At 42.3% G+C, this 26,316-nt stretch overlaps 1 protein-coding gene across 4 annotated transcripts in view; it reads right to left on the bottom strand.

The window, feature by feature from the left end:
- Positions 1–4,906: 4,906 nt before the first annotated feature.
- The window catches only part of Zc3h13 (zinc finger CCCH-type containing 13), a 71,040-nt gene continuing 49,630 nt past the window's right edge, over positions 4,907–26,316 (bottom strand). For 3 of the 4 annotated variants that reach the window (XM_041668978.1, XM_041669006.1, XM_041668989.1), the window contains exons 10-19: positions 25,024–25,677; positions 22,622–22,813; positions 19,073–19,649; positions 17,068–17,171; positions 15,567–16,757; positions 14,452–14,964; positions 11,287–11,439; positions 9,965–10,165; positions 8,152–8,315; positions 4,907–5,656 (exon numbers count right to left, since the gene is read on the bottom strand). In XM_041668978.1, coding sequence (XP_041524912.1) covers positions 5,486–5,656; positions 8,152–8,315; positions 9,965–10,165; positions 11,287–11,439; positions 14,452–14,964; positions 15,567–16,757; positions 17,068–17,171; positions 19,073–19,649; positions 22,622–22,813; positions 25,024–25,677 — 3,920 coding nt within the window. In that variant the 3' untranslated portion in view covers positions 4,907–5,485. The remainder of the gene's footprint in view (positions 5,657–8,151; positions 8,316–9,964; positions 10,166–11,286; positions 11,440–14,451; positions 14,965–15,566; positions 16,758–17,067; positions 17,172–19,072; positions 19,650–22,621; positions 22,814–25,023; positions 25,678–26,316) is intronic. The other variant, XM_041668998.1, reaches the window with a different exon arrangement.

Here is a 26,316-nt window from a genome sequence, read left to right as displayed (position 1 = left end):
GAGGCAGAAGGATGACTGAGTTCCAGGCCAGCCTGAGCTGCACAGTGAGAGCTCATCTCAACAGAACAAAAGGAAATGAGAGCTGGGATCTTGATTAACTAATTTTTGAACTAGTCTGAATGAATTTTTAATACAGTCAGAATCATGCATTTTCACACAATTCTCTTGACCTGTATCACACTTTAGCCCTCAGAAGAAGGTGTAGCTCTCACCAACTGCCTGTCAGTGCCAAGAAGGCATCCTGGATAAATTGAAGGATGCTTCGCTGTCTGGGAACTTGCTGTGTAAACCAGGCTGGTCCAGAACTCATAGAAATTAATCTGCTTCCTGAGGGCTGGGAGTGAAGACGGACACCGCCATGCCCAGGTGCCCAAACCATAGATTGATCCTACCTGGCCATGTTCCTATCTCTCTTCTGCTTGTCTTTTAGAACCTGCCCGGGTATCTCTTATCACTCCATTATCCCACGCTATGCTTCCCAGCTTCACAGTCTGCACACGGTAAGACCAGTTATCTATACAGTGGGGCTCTGTCCTATTTCAGTAACACTGGGTCTAAATTTAGCACCACTTACTCTAAAAGCCTTGCTGCAGTAAATTCGCAGTATCACTTGCCGTAATGGACAATCACCAAACCAGTAATAAGGTTACAGCAAGGACTTTGGAGAAAACTCCACATTCTGTTCCAGATAGCAGCACAGAGCCTGCTATCTGTTAACTATTTTCTGTCAAACAAGAAGGCAAAAATTCCCGTGGCAGGTTATGATTCAAGTGTTGATCACCTTCACATGAGGCTACTGCATCAGGCAGCACACATACCACATGATAGAAAATTCCAGAACAGCACTGTTCCAAATATACTAAGTATCACTCCCCATCCTGGTGCTGAGTAATAACAGTTAGTATCTCAGTCATACACCTAAGGAAGCTGTTATAGTTCGACACACCCCAGTCTCTCTAGTCCCTCAGCCCAACTGCTCCTTCCCGTCTTTGCCCTGCTGGTCCTGCAGTTTTTAGGTCTCATCTTATTCCATTCACAAGACCTTGCCCAACAACCTAAGGCAACACCCACCATACCCAGTCTCTGTTCTTTCATTTCCCTGCTCCGTCATTGCATGAGCACTATGACTTAGAAGTCTGCTCACTTCCCACTGTGCCTAAGCCACTCAAACCAACAAATCCACAAAAGTGCACACCAAGACAATCCGACAGAGAATCTTAACCTGATGAAGTAACTTTACAGTTGGGAAATTGTGTCTAGTTTCACCTAGAAAGTCACTTAACAAAACTATGTCACCTTCAGAATGGAGTATATTACTACACCAAATACTCACATGAAACATGCTGAAAGACCAGCAAATAAAGGAAACTAATTACCTAAACTTTTAAAGGAGAAATTGACTTCTTTCTCCTGAGCTGGGGAATCTATGCCAAGCCACTAGGCAAGTGTTTGACCTATGGGCTATATTCCTAGCACCACAGACCTTTTGAAGGTTTATTATGTTTTCATGTGTCTGTGTGCATCCCCTGAAGCTGGAGATCTAGGTAGCTGTGAGCCCCATGGGTGCTGGGAAAAACAGCAAGTGCTATTTATTAACGGCCGAGTCATCTCTCCAACCCCATCAACCCTTAAAATAAGCAGCACAGGTTCCGCGGGCAGCTCGTTCCTGAGGTTCTAAAGCATCACCAGTGTTCAATGTATCCCGGCTGCTTCACTCGACTGGACAGTAAGGAACAAAGAAGGATGTTCTGCAGACTTAATGTTCCACAGGTAAGGACAAGTCAAAAATTCCTAATGAGAGCCGGGCGGTGGAGGTGCACGCCTTTAATCCCAGCACGCAAGAGGCAGAGGCAGGCTGCTCTCTGTGAGTTTGAAGCCTGCCTGGTCTACAAGAGCTAGTTCTAGGGCAGGCTCCAGAGCTACAGAGAAACCCTGTCTAGGAAAAAAACCAATAAGTAAGTAAATAAATAAATAAAAATTTAAAAAGTTCCTAATGTGGCTGTGAGGTAGGAGGGAAACATCTGAGCTCAGTGCCAGGATGAAGACCTTCTATGGCCAGTGTCAGGATGGGGGTCTTCTGTGTTCAGTGTCAGGATGGGGTCTTCTGTGGCCAGTGTCAGGATGGGGTCTTCTGTGTTCAGTGTTAGGATGGGAGTCTCCTGTGGTCAGTGTCAGGATGGGGGTCTTCTGTGGCCAGTGTCAGGATGGGGTCTTCTGTGTTCAGTGTCAGGATGGGGTCTCCTGTGTTCAGTGTCAGGATGGGGTCTCCTGTGTTCAGTGTCAGGATGGGGTCTCCTGTGTTCAGTGTCAGGATGGGGTCTCCTGTGTTCAGTGTCAGGATGGGGTCTCCTGTGTTCAGTGTCAGGATGGGGTCTCCTGTGTTCAGTGTCAGGATGGGGTCTCCTGTGTTCAGTGTCAGGATGGGGTCTCCTGTGTTCAGTGTCAGGATGGGGTCTCCTGTGTTCAGTGTCAGGATGGGGTCTTCTGTGTTCAGTGTCAGGATGGGGTCTCCTGTGTTCAGTGTCAGGATGGGGTCTCCTGTGGCCAGTGTCAGGATGGGGTCTTCTGTGGCCAGTGTCAGGATGGGGTCTCCTGTGTTCAGTGTCAGGATGGGGTCTCCTGTGGCCAGTGTCAGGATGGGGTCTTCTGTGGCCAGTGTCAGGATGGGGGTCTTCTGTGTTCAGTGGCCAGGCCTTTTAGCACGTTACTTAGGCATACTTACAAAATTTTGTCAAATAAAAAGCTGTGCCAGCTAGTGTCACCTTCTCCTCAACAGTGAGGACAGGTGTCCCACGTAGTGGGTTCAGTATTTGACCACACAGCTCTCGTGTACCTTGCACTGGAGATACACTTCTGTCCTTTCTAACTAGCAGCTAGATGGGAGGTACCACGGCAGCAAACGAACAAGCCTGTGAGAGCTGTAGGTACAGCAGCCCATACTTACATACTGGGAGGTGTTTTTCAGGACTTTAGGTCCAGAGCTTTTATAATAGACCCAGCAATGCTCAGGTAGCATTTTTTCTGTGAAATACAAGTTTGGAAACAAGACTGAATGGTGTTCTCTATCTGGGAATGTGAAGTTATGGATGGAGACGGTTATCTCATGAAAAGTGGATTGTTCTAAAGCTTTCCTCTGCAGCCTAAGACAGGCAGATTTAGCCATATAATTTCTCTCTTTTTGTGTGTGTGCGCATATAATTTCTCTTTCTCTGTGTGTGCATGCACACTCATGTGTTAAAGAGGGGGGGGTGTCTTTGTAACCCTGGCTGTCCTGAAACTTGCTAGGTAGACCAGGCTAGCCTTGACCTCACAAAAACCCACCCATCTGCCTCTACCTCCTAAGCAATGCGCTTAAAGGCATGCCCCATCACACCTAACATAAATAACTTCAGATATTCTCAGCATTAGTGAACAAATGAGGGAGCTATAATCTTTGTCACGTTCTACAATCCTGGTAGCTTAGTTCTAGGACTTGAAATGCTTCTTTCCTTTTAACTTTAAATCTTGATGCTTAGAGGACAAAGTTACACACTGCAATCAGGACGTGGCTTCCTGCTGGTGCTCACTCACTGAGCTCATAACTTTCTGATTTTGTGTGCTTGTTTGGTTTCTTTTTATAATTTAGAGCATTTAGAAAGAGGGCACCAGGAAATATGCTTACTTTCCCCTTGCTTTTCTGGTGATTTTTCTTAGAAACGTTTTCAAAGCTCCTTGAAAATAGGATTATTTCCTGTGCTTGGTAGATATTCTACATGACAAATGTTTCTTGAGATGGATGTAGAAGAAACTGAAAAGTAATAGAATTGGTATTATGAAGTACATCTGCTCAGGAGACATGAAGTCACACAAAGTAGAACTTAGCTAAGGGAGAGCTGCCTCCAAAATACCTCAAAATAAGCAGTATGCTAGTCTGCCTGTTAGAGACAAGCAAAATTTAGGATGTTAGGATGCAAATGTTTGTCATCAGGATGGTCCAGCCATCAGGCCCTTCCCCGAAGAACATGCTTCTAACAGGAGTCCAAAAAGGCAGTGTGGGGTCACAATGAATGGTAAGTCCTGGCCTGTCCAGTTCTCTTCCTGAGAAAATTATAATTCTGCCAGATGGGCAAGATGGCCTTAGGTAACAACTATTCAAAAGGACAACACTTGCGTACTTAATTCTGGAAATCTCTTTGCTGTGTAAACCTCCCATCTGCCCCAGTGGCTAGACTCACAGGCTCCTGTCTCTGCTTAATTTGTTCCGAGTGTAACCTGGGGCCAGGACATGAAGGAGATTTAAGGATGACTGTGTGTATAAAATGCATAAGCCTAGGAAATACAGGCTCGCAAAGTCTTCTGTTTGAGGCTGACTCTTATTTGGGCTTCAGCTTTAGCAAAGAGCTCTTCCAAGTGAGCAGAGTGACTTCTCACTTGGCAGCTCATTACTCCTGGATTAACAGACACGCTGCCCCAATGTCATTATGCAATCTTCAGAGAAGAGAACAGGAAAGCAGAGACAGTCAACACAGGCTCATGATTTTAACGAAAACCCATGAAACGACACGAGCAAATCACAACATTTCTTTCACTATCACCTCACGATCACTGTCTGCTCAAATTCTTTAGCCTGCAGTTCATTCCAAGTTCTCCCAAGAGTCTACTTCATGAGTTAGAGATGTACAGAGAACAAAGTAGTCTAGAATTTAAAAAAGTAAATTTTGGAGGCAGCTCGGCATTGCGAGGTGGTGGTCAGATCTTCACCCTCAGATGAGAGCTGGATGGAAGCACAGCCTCCAACATGCTCACGAATACACAGCCGCACGATGCTGAGCAGAGAATGGACCCATAAGAATGGACCCATAATGCTGACGATACATGTTTCTAGGTGTCTGGAGTCTGATTAATAAAAACAAGGGAAATCTACAACAAGGAAACAGACATTTATTAAAAATAAAACAAGACAGTCTCTGACAAGGAACAATAAATCCCACTCAAGAGTCCAAAGACTTCCAATATATAATGTAACTATGTACATGTGTAAAAAGTCTCAGTGAGTCAATTTTTTTTTCTTTAGAATTTTCAAAAGAAAAAAATGAAAAACTGCACTTGGGCTTCCTTTGGGGGAGACCTGCCCTCCCTGGTGCTGGACATGGCACTGCAGCGCATGCCTTTCGGTCAGTGTCTGTATGATGATGAGAATGAAGTCAGTGCACTGATGTCACAGGGAGTATTCACAGGCTGAAAGAGGGATGACCTGGCCCCCTCAAATCTTCAATTTTAATGAAGACACAGAGGAAACTACTAAATCTAGATGCTTTCACATTATTTCGGCTGAATGTCAAGTACTGTATAAAAATTAATGTAAAATCTTAAATGAACCAGAACTGCTGTCTCTGGAGATCAGTTCTTCACTCCTGGTGTAGCTGATAGACTTCTGTCTCTGTGATAGCAAGGGAAAGATTCCGCACTGCTGCAGACAGAGCTAAGGGGCTGCCCAAAGTTTTGTCTAGGACACGCACAGCTCCTGCTGGACACTGGACGGTGCTAATTTACTGTCTTCCATCTTGTCTTGTCCAGGGGTTTGACAAGTGGTCTTCCTCTTAAATAACCGAAGACTCAGCCGAAGCAGCTCGTTGTCTACCAGCGGAGTGTTTGTGTACGCCTGCTTCACAGTTCCCTATTTGGAAACAACAAAGCAACACACTGTACATTGCTGGGCCACAGTGGGAAAGACACGCAGGGTAGCTCCACCCCAACCTCAGCATTAGCTGAGCATTGATTGACTCTGAACTCGGCCCATATTAAAGCAAAATTAGGACTCTGTTCAATACCAAGCAAGCAAGCTCCAGAGGGTAACCAACCCTGTCTAGGTCTTACTAAGGCGGGGCTCCTCACTGTTCCCAGCAAGCAATTAATTACATTTCCTCCACCATTTCTAACGAGAAAACAAACACTGGAGTGGAGCAGAGGCAGTGTGCGCTGAGTCTCCCCTCCTGAGCCCTAGTGAGCAACACTTGTATTCAATCTTGCTTTTGCCTGGCAAGGAGAGAGTTCTGAAAGAACCATGACTCCTTCCTCCACAAGCCAACATCCTTCATTCTTTATTGGTCTCAGCACTTGGGCCGTACACGGAACTCTTTCCTAGAAGATGGTCAGTCGTCACTGTGCCTCATACAGAAACCTGTGCCTAAAGCTACACTGGATGGGACAATCAGGTCAGTTCGTCCCCGTCCCTAACTACATGGAATGATATGGGCACAAGCACCACGCTATTGCTCTTATTTTCCTGCATCCCAAATACAAATAACTGGGAAGGTTTCTGTACCAATTTGCATTTTTAAAAAGTATTTCTTTCCTAAGCTATGGCGGAGCAACAGTAACTTTCTGTGTGTGTTTCTATGAGGTTTGCTACAGACTCATGCAGACATGGCAGCAATCAGGGTAGACGGGGTCTTTGCTTATTGAAGCACTCACATCACCTTCTCAATCTTAGCTGACAATCACTGATGGCTTCCACTGTTCTCTTTCCCAGATGTCACAGAAACACAGGCCAGGCCTGACTTACTGATGTTAGCTCCTCTTTTCAGCATAACGCCTTTGAGATTTGTGTATGTTGCTCAAGGTGCCAACAGTCTGGTTATGTTTTGTGGACAGTGACTCTCTACTATATGGGTTGTTACAGCTCACCTACTGGCCGATGAACACTGGAGGTGGTTTCAGTTTGGAGGGAGTGTGATCATGTTTTAACAGGTTAGCTCTTTTTGGCAGCTGATATAGGTTTTTAATAGGATTTCACTGCAGTCTTAATTTTCATTCCCTAATAGCTAGTGTTGACAAACATCTATTCATGTGCTTAATGCTAACCACACTGGCATAATATCTGTTTAAATATTTCACCATTTTGAAAAACTGAGTTGTGCTCTTATTGCATTAATTCTTGAGGCTATCTTCATATATTTGAAACATTTAAGAGTGTATACTGTAAGTACTATCTCCTAACTATTTTTCTTTTCATTTTCCTATCAGTCTCTTAATTTATGATGAATGATTAGTTCATAATACAAATACTTTAAAAATCAAAACTATTTTCCCCTGTCCTTCTTAACTGGTAACATATGTGTCCATCTACTTGAATTTGCTCGCTTCCATTTAATTGAAATTATATTCTTTTACCAACACCACATTATTTTAAATATATGCGTCATAGTAAGTTTTGAAATGAATATGTAAATTCTCCCATTTATTTTTAGTGGTTTTATTTTGTGTACAAGTGATATGACCAGACTCTACATAAATTCAAGAATCAGCTTGTTCGCCTCTACAAAGAGATCTTGAATTTTTATTAAAATTTTGTTAACTCTGCAGACCAGTCTTGGGGAGAACAATAATCTTAACTATCACTTGATATAATCATGTGGTTTTTCTTTTTAGTCTGATATGTAGATCACACTGAATGACTTTAAAACACTGCCTTGTCTTTCATTCCCAAGGTAACCAATACTGGATTGTGGAACAGGATCCACTCCCCATATTGCTGGCCTTGGTTTCCCAGCACTTTTGAGATCTATGGCCATCTTCATGAGAGAGGATGAGCAGCATGTGCATGCAATGCTGGAGCTGTGACCTAAGCTCCTGCTTCTGGAAATACTGTGTAGAATCAGGGTTTGTTTTGTTGTTATTTAATGTTTTTGAAAGCTATTTAGCACGTTTTCAAGTTTGACTGTCCAGGAATAGAAATTTCATTTTTAAAAGGATCTAAACCAGAGTTTTCAATCTGTGGGTTGTGACCCCTTTCACAAACTTGAAAAGACCAAAAAAAAAAAAAAAAAAAAAAAAAGCCCAAGGCTCTTTCAGTCTCTATCAGCTCCTTCTCAAATCTCCAGTAACTCTCATTCCTCGAGTCACCTTTATTGTCTCCAGCAAACGCTTGCTTGCATACACTCTGATGTGTCTGCTTATTCCAAGAAGCATGTAGAACATCTCACACATGAGTAAACGCTCATGCATGGAGTCTAGAGGGAACAACTATCACTCACAACGGCCACCATCAACACTGCTGAGGACGAAATGTGGATTCTTCCCTTAAGTATCTGGCAGATTAGGAAAGCAAATTCACAAAAACAGTTAAGATGGAAAATACACTATTCCTACCACCCACTGCGCGGTCGGTACCTTTTCGTTCTTCACAAGCTGCTTCCGGATCGCAGAATCCCGTCTGAAACATAATGCTTTACAGCACGGTCCCAGGTCACTAAGGAGACTCGCTCGCTCTTCTTTTCGCAGTAAGGCAGCCATGTTGAGAGCCCCTAGTTCATGCTCGAAAAGGCCGTCTGCATCTTTCAATCAAAACAAGCATGTGTTAAGTCTCCCTGTGAGAGCAAGTGTCAGCACTGACTCAAGTGAGGTCTCCAGCAACCTCTGACTTACTGACATTAGTGACCTTGGTGAATGGCTCACGAAGGCGAGCAATGGTCCCTCATGAGGTAGTCACATGGCTAGTCTTCCATGAAAACAACAGTGTGATGCTATCTTAAATTTAAGGTGTATTGAAAGCAGACTTTAGAGGGGGAATGAGGCCCCTGATTATATAGACTTGAAAGAATGGCCAAGTGAGAACATTTAAATCAGATTCAGTACCTGGCCTAGCATTAAATATCATGTACAGTCTGACATTTCAGGACTCTTCTGTAGCAAGATATAAATGTAGTCATGGCAGAGACAGTGACCTCTATAACCTTAGCTAAGGGCAGTTAGGGGTTAGCCAAATGTCTAAGTCACATAAACACAATGTGTTATATGACAGTATGTTACAGACAATGTGTTAAGACACAATAGATTAGTTTTAAATCATACCATGCAAGAGAAAGAGAAAACACTTAAGTTGACAAGAAAATAAGAAAGACAGCAAAAAGAAAATTTCGATTAAATAATTAGGCTGGGATAAAGTAAAAAACAACTGGGGTTAAAAGGAGTTTTTTTTTCCTGAGGCCAAAGACTTTAACCAAAGTAAAAAGAGTGTGGCAAGAACCCTTAGGTCACTTTTCAGATCACAAAAATGTTCATAGTTACAATTTATTAGTAGTATTAAAATTGAGAACTTTACTGATTATGGGAATAGGCAAAAGGACATGGCTCATAAAACTTTAAAAACAGTTTTCTCCCAATCTCACTGACAGGATTGTTAGTAAGCTATAGAACAACAGAACAAACAAACAAACAAACAAAACAAAAACAAAAACAAAAAACCAAAAAAACCCACCAGAATCCATAAATTAAAAGGTTCAGATTTGCTGACAGTTATAAGGTGAAAATTAATTCAGATAAAATATTTTCTGACTAAATACTAACAGTCTAAACATAATGCGCCTCCAGTCCAGGCACTGCTCTGTCGTTCTGCAGTAACCAGTCTGCTTCTTACTGCAGACAAGAGACAGTGGTGATGTAACTGTTCCAACTACAGCTGACACCAACAGACGGCGATTAGGTGAGAAGAAGGGAATTCTCTGGAATCGATTAGGACCCTCCCCAACACATTAAACCATTCTCAGCCTAGACATTCACATTTGGGAGCACCTGCTTGCCACCGGGGGAAAGGGTTGTCAAGTCACCCAAACACAGCTTAGGGAAAAACATGGAACTGTTTTATTTAGCCCTGAACAAACCCTGTGCATTCTGACACATGAACTTACTTGTTAGAAAGTGTTTTCTCTTTTCTACGGTGCTGGACCTAAGCCCCGTGCCCTGTGCTTATGCTCTGCAGAGAGCTAAACCTTAGCCCTCAGAATATTTTTGATACAGAAAGTTCATTTTCTTTTCCAAGGTTTTTTTCCCCCCTGCCAGAATTAAGCCTTTCTTGAATTTAAGAAATAATATAACTCCTAAAACAGTTCCTAGAGCTCAGGTTCTACAAGACAACCAATGGAATGCTCCCAAGAGCACACTAATAGTTACGGCATGTTACACAGCTAAAGCAAAGCCAAGTTACCTTTTGGTTTTTCTAGAAGTCGTTGACATGTTTCCTTAACTTTAGTAAATAGCTCAGAACCTGCCAACTTCTTAGAGATCCCAACTCGCAGCAGAGCAGCTCCAGGTGTGAACTGTAAGAGCGCAGCCCCCGGCTCTCTCGGTTCTTTGGGATGCTTTGGCATAAGTCCAGACCAATCCACGTCTATCACATCTAAAGGATCTGTAAACAAGGTAAAGAATTACAGAGAGGACTTTATTTTACACCGGGAAACTGCAGTCTGAGGCTGGACAGATGGCTCAGCATGTAAACGTGCCTCAAGTCAAAGCTGTCAACCTCGGTCTGATTCCTGGACCCCACATAGTGGAAGGAGAACTGACCGAGTCCCAAGAGCTGTCCTTCTGCGCTCCACACCTGTCCTGCGGCATGCGCCACACATCCCCAGAAAATAAATAAGTGAACATAAAAGAGCAATACAGTGACTATTATCACATAGCAAATAATCTCAGGAAAATGAGGTGACGAGCTGCATCTCTAAGTTAGGAAATAGAAGGACAAATGAAGTAAGTACATTTAATACACCCAGGCCAATCAAAATAACTCCCTGTGCTAAAACAACAACAAAATAAAACACACACATGTGGCAGCCAATGCCTATAACCCCAGGGCTTGGGAGGTACAGGCAGGAGAATCAGAAGTTCAAGATCACCCTCAGCTGCACAGGGCGTTTGAAGTCAGCTGTGCTACATGAGATTCTGTCTCAAAAACTAAAAAAAGAAAAAAAAATCAAATAAATTAAAAAGTTGCATGCTGAGGCCCTGACGGAGGCAGATGGCTCCTTGAGTGTCAAGATGCTGCTTCACACTTCTTCCTCCAGTGGGCCGGGCAGAGCACAGACCACAGGAAGGACACGGAATGGACACACGCAGAAAAGGAACTTCATCAACTGTGTTCAAACAAACCTCAACTATCTCTCTTTTTGAAAGGTGTTTAAAAAGTTGGCTCAGGCCACCACAATTATGAAGTCCTGTACCACATACCCACCATGTCAGACATTGGCAAGCAGCTGGGATTTGGTGAGGTTCTGGGTGAGTTAATAAGAAATCTTAAACTCTAGAAAAGAAATCTTACAATTCTGCTTTTCCCTAGGACCTAGGACTCTTTCAAGGGCAGTGTCAATTAAAGAATATAGATGCTTGTATTATAATATTCTTTCTAATGGGCTTCCCTTAATTAAGACCTAGAGGCAAGAGCCTAAGTGCCCTTACTTACTATGGAGGAGAACAAAGGGCACATCCCCCCATACTCCGGTTCCTCTGTGAGCTCTGCAATGCATTCATTACCTGGCATCTTCTCCTCTTCCTGTTGGTCCTCTCTCTTTTCTGCATCCCCGGCGAGAATTTCATCTAGTTCATCATCACTGATGGGTTCATATCCTTCCCCAGCACCAGAGCCTAACGAATGTGCATCATCTAACTTGGACTCGTCATCTCCTGCTAAACAGACAAACCAAGTTCATGTCAAAAAGGTAAGTAATAAAAGGGAGCAATAGTGAAACTGAAAGGCGGTGACTAGTGGGCACAATAAAGGACGCGAGAAAGTATTTTTTTTAAACCAGAAAACCACGTTTCTTTGCCAATTGATAATTTGATAATAACTTGATAATTTTAATTTTAAAAATAAAACTGAACTAGCTATATTTTTTATATTAAAAATATAGTAGCAATATCCAAACACACTGTTAGGTCAGAATTAAAATTTCAGAAGTAATGTTAAGTATGTACACTGTATTAACTGACAGTTTCATACATGCATATACTAAATTTTTGCAATTTTCACCCCTATTTCCCTTCCTGCTGTAGCCTGTCTTCAATTAGTTCTCCTATTTCATGTCTTCTTTTTGTGTTAATTTTCAACAACACTTGAACATTTTGGATAGTTTAACTTCAAAGAGCTACAGTAATGTTTTACCCAAACAAACACATTTTAAAAACTTGCAAACCAATTCCAAACTGCATTTTAAGCTCAAATCTTAGTCTACGATGTTTAGCTCATAATATGAACTTTCTAACAGTGAGGTACTACTGTGAAAGTGTTGCTAATTTCCCCTACCTCTCAATTCTGCTTCTCTGTCTCAATGTTTTCACTTCCTTACTGAATGAAATTTTTGGAAGAATGCTGTAATACTACACTAGAAAGTAAGTGCTTCTGTTGGCTCAGTAGTATAAATTTTATTTTGTTATTTTATTGACTTTTCTCCTCAACTAGACCTAGACTAAGCTTTTATTTCCTGAGTTAGTTGTAAACCTAGTTCCCAAAGTATAAGTAAGTTTAATTATTTCTAAGCTACATATTTTATAGATCTGTAACCACAGGCTCATGGGTATGCATCTGAAGCATAAAAAGTATGAGGCTATGAAATATTTCTCACCATTCTAATAGTTTTTCTACTTTCCAGAGGAAAATCCCCAACTACTCTATTATTCTCAGTAATAACACTGCATTGCTGGCTTGTGAAATCACTGCCTGCCATCACAGTGGGCTTGTATACAATGAGGATACGTCTTCTTTGGCTGTAAGCTCTTACTAATAAGAAAATATTTACACGATACAGCAAATGATTCACTTCTAAATATTTATACCATATTATCTACAGTCACAATAAAGAAATGATACATTCAGGATGAAGACAGTGACTCCAGTTCTAATGGACCTATTATAATGATTAGTCCAATTGTATTCAGTTACATCCCAAAGTTGTACTTCCATTAGAATTGTAACTTGTGACCCGATGCTTCTTATACCCATTGAGATGAAAATGTAATGTGAAGAAGCTGATAGAAGCTTTCGTTAAAAGAGAAAACAGGCAACTGGGAGATAGCCCGCTTTTCTAAACACCGCGATATCACCATACAGACCAATGCTATTATACAGCAAGACAAACAAACAAAAAAATCCCACATAAAACAAAAATAATCCAGAGATTTGAAAAGAAAAGGTTATGTCAGAACAATGATGTAAATTCTGACTGTAAGACTGGTGAGTCCCAGGAAGGCAGAATTTCCAGAGAATTCTCAGAGAAGCCAGCCTGTTAACCTGGATGTATATTATCCAACCAGGAATGCTATGTGGAGAACGCACACACACAGAGTATGGGTAACACGGTATGTCCTGATATGGTCATATTAACCGAATCAGGAGGAAGGCAATGATGCATAAGAAGGAGGATGTGGGGATGAAGACCTGGGAAGGTATGCTCATACACACAATGGACACAGCTCAAAGAGCAGCTCCAGAAAGGAAGTAACACATTCAAGTAATACACTCAATACGGTAAAAGGAAAAAGGAAGGATGAAGATAGGTGAGAGACTGGAAACGCCTGTGTCAGTTTGTCTATGGCCTGGGGATGAGGACATAAAGAATAACAATTTATTGTTTGTGAATTGCTGCATGACAGCATTTTGCCTATAGTAAAATCTACTGATTTAAAAAGTGATTGTTTACATCTCTTGGATATCTGCTTAGATTGTTCAACACCTGCTTAAAACACACACACACACACACACACACACACACACACACACACACAACCATTTAACTTCAAAGGCATTTCTACCTTAGCTTTCTTCCTAATACATTTCACCTCAATTTTGAGTATAAATAAAACGAAAGCGTAAGTCATGGTTTTAAAGGAGATTTAGACTTTCTGCATAACCAAATTGGATTTAGTTGAACTGTAACAAACTGAACTTTTCTTTTTACTGAAGTCATCATCCCTACTCCCTAAAATGAGTCATTTTGTCTGGCACTGTGGAATGACAGGTGAAGAGGAAAGGGGTGGGGACTGAGGTCCCATGCACTCAAGACAGGCTCTGCCTGGGCCAAAGGGCCATACAGGGAGAGCCACCAGGCTTCTCCAGTCAATCTGCCATCAAATAGTTTTGGGGGTGGTATTACAGCATGCTCATTTTCAACTGCCCTAGCAGACAGGGACTGCCAACAGCTACTTAATTGCTCACTTCAATTTCTGTCACAATTGAGACAGGTTTTGCTATGTAAGCCAGGCTGATCCTGAATCTGACTCTCGGCCTCAGCTTTCCTGGAGTTAGAACTATAGGTGTGAGCTATTATGCCCAGCTGATAATTTTTTATCATGTAAGAAAAGGATGTGATGGTTATTAAAAGCTATAGGTAATGCACCAAGTGAGCTATCACTTTAATTTTTAGGTGGCAATAGAAGTGACTGTTTCTTTTAATGCTCTGTTCCCTCCCTTTACTTCAACCATGACTTCTTCATTTCATTCAGGTCTTTGATGAAATATTATATCCCAGTTTTTAGAAATGGTCACACTTTTACTCTTACAGGCTTTCCTTATCCATCTACTTCCACTGCAGTAGAATGGAGTCAGTTCATGTTTACTCACGGATGACTTCAAAAGGAAGCATGGTCCTGCAGGGAACTGGAAAAGGAATGGGGCAACCCAAGAGAGAAGAGCGGTGCTCTCACCTTCCAGACTCTCTGTCCGCTCAGCTTTACTCAAGTCTTCAAACCCCTGCACAGACCCCAGGTCTCTATCCATCCTTTCTTTATCCATGGTTGCTGAGTCCCGGGAACTGCCGTCAAGGTCTCTTTCGTGCTCGCTCTCCAGTTTGGCTTCACTGCGCTTAACAGATTCTGACTGAGAAGTCTCAAAAGTTCTATCTCGGTCTCTGTCCCTGTCCACAGGGTCAGTGGTCAGTCTCTCTCTTTCTCTGTCCAAATCTCTCCTTTTGTCTCGCTCTCTTTCTCGTTCCCGCAGTCGATCTCGGTCTCGGGTTCGTGGCCACTCTTTATCAGCTTCCCGGTCCCATTCCCTCTGCCTCGGGTCTCTCCGGTCCCTCTCCCGTTCTCGGTCATGCTCATACCTCTCTCGCTCTTGAAGCCTGTCTCGGCTGTCAAATGACCCAGACCTTGAATGAACCTGGCGATCTGACTCAGGGGAGCTTCTTCTTGAGCTGTGGCTTCTGGAATCCTGGCGATCTAAAGTGAGTGTGCATATGAAAGTTAATAAAGAAACAAACAGAACACTTTGTTTTACAGTCCTTTATACTTTATAACTTCTCTATTTTATTTTTTAATGTTCTGTTTATATACTCTGTATTTCTAGATTCTGTAATCCTATATATCCAAACTCTCAATAAAGTGCCAATTAAGTTCCATGAGCATCCTTGTCTATTTTCACTATAGACCAAAGCACCAAAACATGAACACAGAAGACCAGGCACTAATACAGCTAATTACTCTAGTCTTTGATCTCTTCCCTCTCTTATTTTCTATGGTCAAAGGGTAGCTCTGGCTGCAGAAGAGAGAAAGAGCTAAAATACATTAGCTCGATCAGTAAAGCATGCCACTGTGATCCTGGTGGGGTAACACTCCACTGCACAGGCTTCTTCACGGTGTTGGTATAAAGCAGCAACAGACATGATTTTAATGAAATGGTTAAGCTTTTGTTTTGTTTTGAACTTGCATGCAACTTCAGGCAGCATGTAGAAAAACCAGTTTGGCACTGCCTTAAGAGTTATAATTGTATACAATACACTACCACAGAAGACACTAACTGGATCACAATTCAACTTTATTACCTGAAGAAGTACTTCGGCTGGGTTCTCCACGCTTTAACTGATCAATCCTAGATTTTCTTTCTCCCGGGATTTCCAGGCTTTTTGTTTTTTCTCTGTCTCTGGAGCCACTGTGCAGCACTCTTTTCCGACTGCCCTGGTCATCCCCACTTCGATGGGCAGAATCATTAGATGGGGAGCGCAGGCGACCAGAGGTGTGGCTACGGTGACTTCGGTTGCTCCCAAGGCTGCTGCTCCTCTTCTGATCCACCAGCTTGCGATGTGGTGTATCTTCTAGGGTCACATGAGATGCTTCCACTTTCTCCACTCGTGTCCTATGGCACTTTCTATGTGAGTCTTCACTGGCATTGGCACTGGAGGTGGAGGCAGAGCTGGAAATAATGGCAGAGGAGGTAGCAACAACAGCCGAGGAGGCAAGAGCAGTGGCTGCAGTACTGGCAGCAGTCACGGGAGGTGGGGGAGGGAGAAGAGACGAGAGTGGGGAAGGGGTACTGCCAGGAGTAGCAGTGGCTGCAGTGTGTTCAGGTTCCATGCCCTCTGCACGGTCAGGCACATCCTCATCCGACCAGTCACTAAAGGCTGTATCTTCTTTCTTCAGCGAGTCCTCGAGCAGACCATCCTTGTCGGTGGAAATCTCAAGCAGTTCCTCCTTGATGGCCAGAGGGGGCGTGCGCGGGCCTCTCTTCTTCTTGTTCTGTGGGGCTGCCTCTTCATCAGAGACATCAGAATCACCTTTGGATCTTTTACGCTTTTTCTCAACGTTTTTCTTCTTCTGTCCTTTTTTGGGTGAAAATACTTGCGCATCTTCAGATGTCTCAAGGTTGCTCCTCTCTAGTCCGGCATCATCCTCCTTTTTCTTCTTAATAGGTTTCTTTGGAGCTTTTGCTTTTTTCTTTTCATCGTGGGCTCGATCAGATCCATCGCGGTCGCGGTCTTCAGGCTGGCGGTGGCTACTGAGGTCTTGTGCACGAGCTCTTGAGCTGTCCACGCTCTCTGCTGGCTCCCTCTGCCTATCACCAGAAGAAACCTTCTCTCTGAGTTCTTGCTCCTCATAGCGCCTTGAACTCTCCCTCCTTTCTGATTTACGATCCTCCTCTTTCCATCTACCCTGCCTGTCTTCTGGGAGGTGGGATGGGCTGAGAGAACGAGAATCTTGTGGTCGTACGACCTGGCTCAAGAGTCTATGTTTTTCATCTATACAAAAAATAAAAGTAGTTACATCTTCATTAGGTCAGTAAACAGAACATCATATTTAAACTACAAACTCACTTTCCAGTTCAAAATTTTCAAAATGGCAATAAAAATAAAAATACATCTCTAACTACCAAAATGAGGAAAAGATAGTGGCTTTCATAAAATGGGATCCTGACACACTTTACTCACACAAGCACACATTTAGCAGCATGGAAAAGGTGCATTTTCAGAAGTCTGACACATCAGTTACAGTCAGTGTCAAAGATGGGTTCATGCTTCAATGAGCATGCACAGCAGAAAAGATACTCACTTTTGTCATCCCCACTGTGGTAGGTATCACTGTCGGGAGAATGCTCCCGCCTGCGCTTGGGGGACTGCCGGGGGCTGGGACTCCCTTCGTTTCTGTAACGTTTCCTAAATTTGGACAAATACAAGTTATAAAGTTGCACAGGGGAAAAGAGTCCTCTGTACTCTGCTCTTCACCTGCTTTTCTTGACTCTAAGTAGAAGAAGTACAATCACAGAAAAGAAGCACCCAGAGCTGTGCTCACAAAAGGCAGTTTGCTACAATGTAAAACTGAGTTAAAACCCACAGGGGCTGTTCCCTCATCACACACATGAGACACTCAAGGGAAACCTGCCAGATCTAAACACAAGCTGATAACATCCTGTAGAAAAATCAATAAAATAATGTACTCTGTAATACAACTTGTCAATTTTATATGTTTCATGCAGAAAAGAGGGGTAAGAAAAATCTCGAATCATTTTAGGAGTTAAAAAGCTGTGAGTCTGACTTATAGCCACATTACTTTCATGTAACCTAAGTAAGTTCCGTGAGGTCCCCAAATCTTAGTTCTGCCATCTGAAACTGGGGGAAAAAAGCAAAAGCCCTTCTCTTCAGACTAAAGTGAGTTAAATTAGTTCAGAACCATGTGGGCACACAGTGGAAACACTATAAAAATTCCCTTTATCATCATAGAACTAAATCACTTGCTTAATGGCAAATCAAGAGATAACCCAGGTACTTGCTCTATCTGTTATTGTAACTAACCTTTAGCTGAGCAGGAGCTTACACACCTGGGGCAGATTATCCTAGTGCTTTCTCACATGCTCATCAAGTCTGACCTTTTAGTCACCGAAATCTAAATTTCTAAGAGTTAACACTGTTTCTAGATACCAGGGCCAAAAGCTGAGAAAGTAGAATAGTTCCTTACACAGATGAGTGAACACAGGAGTGGGGACAGCCCCAGGAATAGCGTGACGATTCACAGGACCCAACTCTACCTAGAGCTGGCCTGTCTCCATACTGTTTAAATTTAGGTCGGCTCGGACTTGTTATACACAAGAAAATGGACTATAAGTCACACTGTATGAACATGGAGGACTCAAGGGCTTTGGGGTTTCAGCGTCTGGACTCATGCCCGCCTAAGGGTCATGTGGAGGAGAAATAAGACACTGGGATTGCTAGACCTGTGATGAAGGCACGCTGGGCCCTCCAGGCCTTGGTGAGCATTTAAGTCAACTGCAGATGCACCAACAGTGCTGAGTGGCCCCAGCAGGAGACACCCTCTGCTGAGCCCACTGAAAGAAACTGCTCACTCCTGGGCAAACTGTTAAACACAGCAAGGGGTAGCTGATGGACTAGGATAGAGCAGAACTTAAAACTTGAGAAAAACCATTTAAATTACTTTTAAGAAAACCTGAAATTAGAATAATAAAACAAACACTATGGTAATTCAGCAATTCTATACAAAACAATGTTTCCCCATTTTTTTTTTTTTAAAGTTGTAGGTCAGTTCAGAGAACCGAGATGAGAAAGCAGTGAGAAGACAAAGTTATTAGTCTCATTTAACTATTTCTGGTTACAGATAGCAGCATCCCTAACTTTTTCTTTTCAGTTTTTGGGTTGGTTATATATAAAACAAGAATCAAAAACATTGCTATTGTGACAGTAGACACATGAAAAAAATATTAACCAAAGCACAAAACCACAAGAAAAACTTAAAAATTTTAATCTTAGGAGACAGAACTAAAAAGAAATGTACATTTGCCTACAATGTCTGAATTTTGCATTCATTATTCTTAATGCAGAGAGAGGGAGACAGAACAGAAATAGACAAATATGGAAAAATATAGCCCTGGAATCCATACATAGAACTCAGAACTACATTTCTAGACAACTACAAACATTTTAAACACCAAATAAATATATGTACATGAATAGGCATGAACACACATGAAGTGACTGCGTTATAGAAGTGGAGAGGAGCAGGAAGGACACTGGGCTCTACTGACACTCAGTCCCCCCCTCCTTACTTGGCTTTTCTCTCCTCGTGGCCTTCTCTGAGGCTCCGGTCCTCCCGGACGTCCTCGCGCTTCTCCCGGCGGTCATCGCGTCCCCTGTCTTTGTCTTCCCATTCTCTTTGCCGTTCTCGCTCTTTTTCTCTTTCTCTTGCCCTTTCTCGCTCCCTCTCTCGTTCTCGTTCTCTCTCACGCTCCCGTTCCCGTTCTCTTTCCCTCTCTCTCTCTTCTCTTTCTCGCTCCCGTTCTTTTTCCCTCTCCCGTTCCCTCTCTCTTTCTCGCTCTCGATCATGGTCACGATCTCTCTGATCTCGCTCTCGTTCTCGCTCCCTCTCCCTCTCTTTCTCTCTCTCTCTCTCCCGCTCTCTAGCTCGCTCTCTTTCTAGTTCTCTTTCTCTTTCTTTTTCTCGCTCCCGATCTCGTTCCCGCTCTCTCTCGCGCTCCCTTTCTCGCTCTCGGTCCCTGTCTCTGTCTCGAACCCGCTCATCTCTTCTCTCATCCACTCTGTCTACTCTCCGCTCCTCTCTTCTGTCATCACGCTCAAGCTCCTCACTCCTTCCCTGATGTCGAATAGGTGAGCTTGGTCTTTGATCTACAATAAAAATCAAGTTTGTCAGTGACTGATTTGTCAGATAACCTGTAGGCACTCTCACATTTTATCTGAATAGAGTGTCAGGCTGTAGGAACAAATTATAGATCAGGTACTGAACTTACTTTTAACTTCATCGTCTAACCTTTAAACACTATTTTCTTAACGATGATGTTCACTTGCCCTCTAGCGACCCTGCTTTCTGCTTCCCACCAATCCCTACCCTGCACTGATGTATCTTTGATTTCACTCTGCATGCTCCTACCCCGTCTGCAGCCCACTACTTCAACCCCACTTTCTGTCATGTCTGTCCCCCAGCAGGACCTGAGAACATGGTGGTAAAGGACAGGAGCAGGAGGTGTAGAACACAGGAGCTAAAGGAAAAGGAACTCCCTCTAAGTTACACCTTCAGTTTCAGTCCCAAATATATACAGACCAAAGTACAGGTGTGAGAAAATAAGGAACAAACAGAAGTTTAAAACTTGTGGCTGCAATATTAATTTCTAGTAAGCTGGAGTTAGAGGTATTGATGCCCCCAAACCTTAAAATAATCAAATTTACAAAACAACTGACTCATTGCCTCTCACGTATTTCTCTCTCCCCAGTCTTCACAAAAAACCCACAAACAAAGAAACCGAATACATACAGCTCAAAAGCCTGGACGAACAGGAAACCAGTCTGGGATCAAAAATGTGCACGGGGGTGCAGCACAGGCCTTCTCTGAAGACACAGCCCCTTTCAACAGCAAACATGGCGACATGACCTAGACACTGCAACCCAGAAGGCTACCTTCTCTATAATAATGTCTACTGACACTGTAATCGCGGAGATTACGTTCATACTTCATAATGTCTACTTGCTGATTAATCAGTAAATCATGCTACAGCATGTTCAATGGGTTGGCAACTAGAATGTCTAATCATTTTAGAATATTTCTAGGTTTAATTTAGTAACTTGAGCTTGCCTTATCCCTGGCCGCATTAAAAAAAAAAAAAAGAAAAAGAAAAAAAGCTAAAAAGTAACATTTGTCTACATTTACTCCTTATGAGTTTCTAGGTCCCTTTAAAAGTTCATAGATTTTTCAAGCTCAAACACAGTGAAATCCTACTCAGTCTTTACTATCCTTTCTATAAAAACTTAGCAGCTTTGGTGTAGAAGTGATTCTGGTAACTTTGCCAGAGTTAATCAGAAACACTAGACCCAAAAGTCTGCTTTCCTCACTCCTTTCTCCTTTGGCTGAGATTCATTACAACTTTAAATAAATCTACTGCATCACAACTTTTTTTTCCAGCAGACCCACATTTGGGGGAAATTTCTAGTTTGGTGATTATAACCAAAATCACCATTATGAAGTAACCTGAAAGGCAACAACACCGCACCCAATATGACAATTTCCCAGTAGTTCCTGTCTGTGACCTGACACAGCAGCACCAGAAGCTCGAGAGTCCAGTCACTTTCTTAGCAGATAAAACCTTTATGACCCCAGCCAACATTTCCCATCTTAAAGGAAAATGCAAAGAAAGGTTCTACAAGTGCCACAGCACCACGCCAAACTGGCATCCTATTCTCGCCCCTAAAATGTCCTTTTCAAAGATGCGTTTCTTCATTGCTTCCCAGTCCCATTCTATACAGCACACTGATTTCATCCTAACACTTTCTTTCTCGGCCCCATCTCTACAGCTGCTTCATTCCTGCAGAACTTGTTCAGCTCTTGTCAGGTGATGACATCATCAACAGTCCAATGGGTCAGTGTCAGCCATCAGTTCCCCAACTGGATGGTGCACGTTTCTCACAAAAACCCAGACAGACCCATGTGCTTAAAACCAGTTGTCTGTAGCCAGTAAGAAGCACTGGAATCTGACCATTCCAGTCTGGCCTAGAGGTTTTTATAGCTGTGTAGAGTCCTTGTAGTCTTTTCCTCCAGCTGTTCTGCTACCTAGTAAAGAAGCCCACACTGCACATTACTTAATGTTTGCATCTTGGGAACAGACAAGTCTCTTTTGGCCTGTATGACTACTTACTTCATCAATACCAATTCTACACTTTCCCACTGTTCCTTCCAGCGAGCTTACACAATTTCTGGGCTAATAAAGACAACACCTCTTTACTTACGAGAGCTTTCTCAGCATTCCACAGAGTTGTTACTTTACCTAACAGAACTTTCCATCTCAGCAGTCTGTATATATTGTACTCAGACTAGGAAACTGAGAACAAAATCCGTCTGGGCATACGTCAGCATACTAGCCACACCAGTCTTCTCTTGTACTCTGGGACATGACAGAGTAGTTACTTCCCATCTCAGGGATTTGTACCTACACTTTATTCTCAATAGAATAGGTTTTCACTTTGCAAAGCTAGGTGCTTCCCTTGCCCCTTTACACCTCTACGTAAACGTCTTTCCTTGATGTCTAATAAACACTCTAAAGCAGACACTCTGTTCTGCATCTAACCCTGATGTATTTCCTAGTAATCCTGCTTCAAAACTGATTTAAAGATCGTCCAATAGATTATCAGGAAACTTCTATTTAAGATGTACAAAAGAAATTATGTAGCGAGTATGGATTCTCAGGACAGAATAGGAACATCATGTCTTTCTGGGTGATCCCCAGCCCAAGTAGCACCATACTCCCCGAACCCTTTCTCAATTCCCTCGCTCTCCCTTCCTTCCACCGCCTCCCACACAGCTGATCTCTGACACTCTTTGTAAAATTACCAACAACAGTTAATTATTGATTAGCCAGGACATACAATAACGCACATGCAGTAGGGGAACCCCAGCTCCTCAGATCTGTTTATTAGGCACTGGTAGCTATTTACATAATCTCTCTTGCACCACACAAAGATTATATGAATAGCTTCAACTATGGAACCAAGTACAGAGTTTAAATCATATATGTTAGCAGTGACTTGGAACAGATTTGAGGAACAATCCCCCAGCTGTTGAGTACTAAAGGGCACACGGCTGTCTGACCAACCTCGCTCCCGGTTGTCCCGACGGTCTCTTTCTCCATGCCTTCTCTCAAAGGAAGCATCCCTGGCTTGATCGCGAGTGTCTCTCTCAGGGTACCTGTCTCTCTCGGGATAGCTGCTCCGAGTTTCCCAGCTGTCATGGTAGTTGCTGCTGCTACTGTGGCTATCCATTTGGGAACTTCTTGTGCCTCGACTTCCTACACAAAGGATGTTCAAAAATATTTAACAGATACATTTTATGCAACAAGTTTATCAGTCACAATCTTTATTCAAAGCAGTATAAAGTTTTAAATTTTTTTAAATTCTAAAATGTTATACACTATGTGGGTCAGAGAACCCAAGTTGTCTAAAGACTGACTACAGCATAGTGAGTAATGCCATAGTTTGTCCTATCTATAAGGAAGCCATCTGATGGGAACAAAAAGCTGTAAGACTGACTTAAACTAACTCCCAAAACAGTAAGGAAAAACATTCGAAAAACCTACTTCTTCATATTTAATAGATACATCATGAAAAGTTGGAGAAAATGGGTATCTATATATCTATATATATATATTATTTTAATTGTATGTTTATTATGAAAATATTCCAATATAGAACCAAGGAAATTTGATGAAATGAAATGGTAACCAAAATTTAATAAAAGATGTGGAAAGTCGGCATGGTTGAACAATTCTACAATCCCAGCTCCTGAGAGAATGAGACAGGAGGAACAGGAGAGCAAAGCCAGGCTACTGTGAGACTTAAGTCTCAAAACAAAACAAAAACTCAACAAAGAAAGATGTGAAAAAAAATGTTCATTTTTCTAAGTATTGTAATTCGTAACAGTCAACACACTGGAAGGTACCTGAACTCTCAGCAGTGAAGAGTTAAACAAACTATGTTAATCTACCAATACACTTGGCCAGAAAAAAGGAAAAACTGTCAACAGATTGGAGGTACCCCAGGAAGATTGTGCTAAGTGAAAACAGCCAGTGTCAACAAAATGCATACAGCATGACTTCATTTATAAAACACTCATGAAACAAAAAATCTGTCAGAGGTTATAGGAGTCCAGGATGCGGGAGGAATGGGTGTAGCTACAAAGGAACAACACACGGGAATCTTTCAGCAGTGTAATGATTAACCTGATTAGAAGGCAGTATGACTTTTCATGTAATAGTTATGTGCACACTTGCACATGTACACAGGCTTTGTGGCCACGATACTTTCTTCTTTTGATGATGTGCTAGGATGTTAACAATGGCAAGGCCAGTGCACAGAAGCTTCCCTTTCATTTCTTTGTAATAGCCTATGAATTTTTGATTCCTTCCAAATATATTTTTAATATTTATTTATTCAGGTTTTTCAAGATAGGGTCTCTCTGTGTAGTTCTAGCTGTCCTAGAACTCACTTTGTAGACCAAGCTGACCTCAACCTCACAGAGATCCACCTGCCTCTGCCTCCCAAGTGCTGGGATTAAAGGTGTATGCTATCACCACCCAGCTGTGATTTTTAAAATTTAAATATGCATAAAATTTTAATGGGAAAATGTATTAAAATAATATGCCAAATATATTTTAAAGAAAAATTCAACAGCTTTTCACGATGTTGCAAAATTTTCTAATATTTACATGAAAAAGTAAAGGACGAAGAAAAGTCTAGAAAATAGGCTTAATGGTACATGTCTATATTTCCAATACTAGAGAAAGAAGGGCAAGGAAGATCTCAAGTTCAAGACCAATCTAGGTCATATGACAAGATCAAAACAAATAAACAAACAGAAAATTCCCTGAAACAACAGCCAAGACAATTATAAAGAAGCCAAAAGACCTTCAAACTTAAATGTGTTTCCCCAAAAGGACTACAGCATCAAGCCAGAGAGATGCACAGAGAGACAGGAGTCTGTGATGCTTGGGAAGAGGTTAGAGGAACAGATCAGGAAGGATTAAATGATTAAATCTCAGTAGTTGGGAGACAGTCACAAATATTTCACAGTTCTTTAGATTAAGAAAATGATACATGATGGTTTGAAGCAAGTAATAAATACTGAATACATAAATCAATTACTTTGGCATCAATTTTGAAAATATGTCATTTTAACTCTACTTGAATGAGCATTTGATCACATATACACTAGTTAATTAGAAATTATCTTCTTGTGATTCTGTTGTATTTGTATCAATTTTCATAGTGTTCTACATTACTCAGTACAGTGGGATGACTATCCAAACACTACTTGTTAGTAATTAGTTTTTTCATTCAAGTTGGTAATTACAATGTGGAATTCAACTGACTGCAAATTACTCTCACAAAACGCTAATGATAGATGTACATAGTAAGACATTTGGAAAAGAAACCTAAAGAAAGTTAATGTTTTCTATATGAATATTCAAGATACAGTTCATTAACATGCCAAAAACCTTACCCTTTTCAGGCAATTCTGGACCTCTCCCCCTACTTCTGCCCATCCTGTCATTTCTAATTTCACTTCGAGACTCATTTCTAGAGTCATTCCTTAGCTCAACTCGAGAACTCTCTTCTCTCAGGTGGTTTCTGCCATAACTGCGGGCTTCTTCCTGGTACACATCCTCCTTCCGGTGACCATCGCGTGCATCTCGAACATCTCGTGCATCCCGGGTTTCCCGAACATCCCGGATTTCCCGAACATCCCGAGCATCTCGAACATCCCGAGCATCTCGAACATCCCGAGCATCTCGAACATCCCGCACATCGCGAGCATCACGGGCATCACGAGCATCACGAGCATCCCGAACATCCCGAACTTCCCGTGCATCCCGAACATCTCGAATTTCCCGAGTATCCCGAGCTTCACGGTCTCTGTAGTCATGTACATCCCGAGCTGACCGTGAATCTCTGGGATCACGGCTCTCCTTGGTATCTCTGCCATAGTCCCTCATCTCTCTGGAGTCCCGGATGTCTCTGGAGTCTCTCAGTTCCCGGCGGTCTCTAGTATCTCTCCGGTCCCGGCTGTCTCGAGGTTCTCTGTCATCCCTATGGTCATGTTCTGACTCTCGGTCTTCTCTGGTTTCCTTTTCTCTATCCCTTTTGCCTCGAGTTTCTGTAACACAGTTTAGGAAACAACTCTAATCCTGTTCACCATTTCAGGGAACTAGATGATACATGTCACACATAGCATTTAAGATTTATTACAAAAAGAGATTCATGTTAGAAAAATTAAATGACAAAATTAAACCAGATATGATGGCAAATGCCTGGGGCTGCTGGACAATCAGTGAGCTGAGGTTCAGCGAGAGAGGGTCTCAACAATAAGGTGGACAGCAATAAGGACGACACCAACAGACGCACACTCTGTACTCCCAACTGCACACATATGTGCACACACAGGTAAACATGTATGCATGCAGACAGTACAATACACAAAGCACACAAAGAGATGAGAGTTATTACTCTATAAAGCATCTAGCCTGAACTGGTGACCCATACCTAGAAACTGCAGGAGTTGGCCGCCGACCTGAGAGCTTCCCCTGGCCTTGCCCTTTATCACACTTTCAGCTCTTATAAACTTGGGTAAATCATCTGCTGCATTCCTTACTTTCACCTTCCTTGGGTTGTCTGTCTGTCTGTCTGTCTGTCTGTCCTGTGCTGGGGACTAATCTTCGCGGTCAGGCAAATACTAAACGAGTGCTCTGCCACTGAGCCAAGTCCCCAACTCATTTTTCTCTCTCTCTCTTTTTTT

This window comes from Microtus oregoni, unplaced genomic scaffold (assembly GCF_018167655.1).
Source record: "Microtus oregoni isolate MIOR12 unplaced genomic scaffold, Mior012 000001F_ref0000356, whole genome shotgun sequence".
NCBI classification, from domain to species: domain Eukaryota; kingdom Metazoa; phylum Chordata; class Mammalia; order Rodentia; family Cricetidae; genus Microtus; species Microtus oregoni.
The sequence above is the reverse complement of the archived record's forward strand: the minus strand, read 5'-3'. Positions and strand labels throughout refer to the sequence as shown.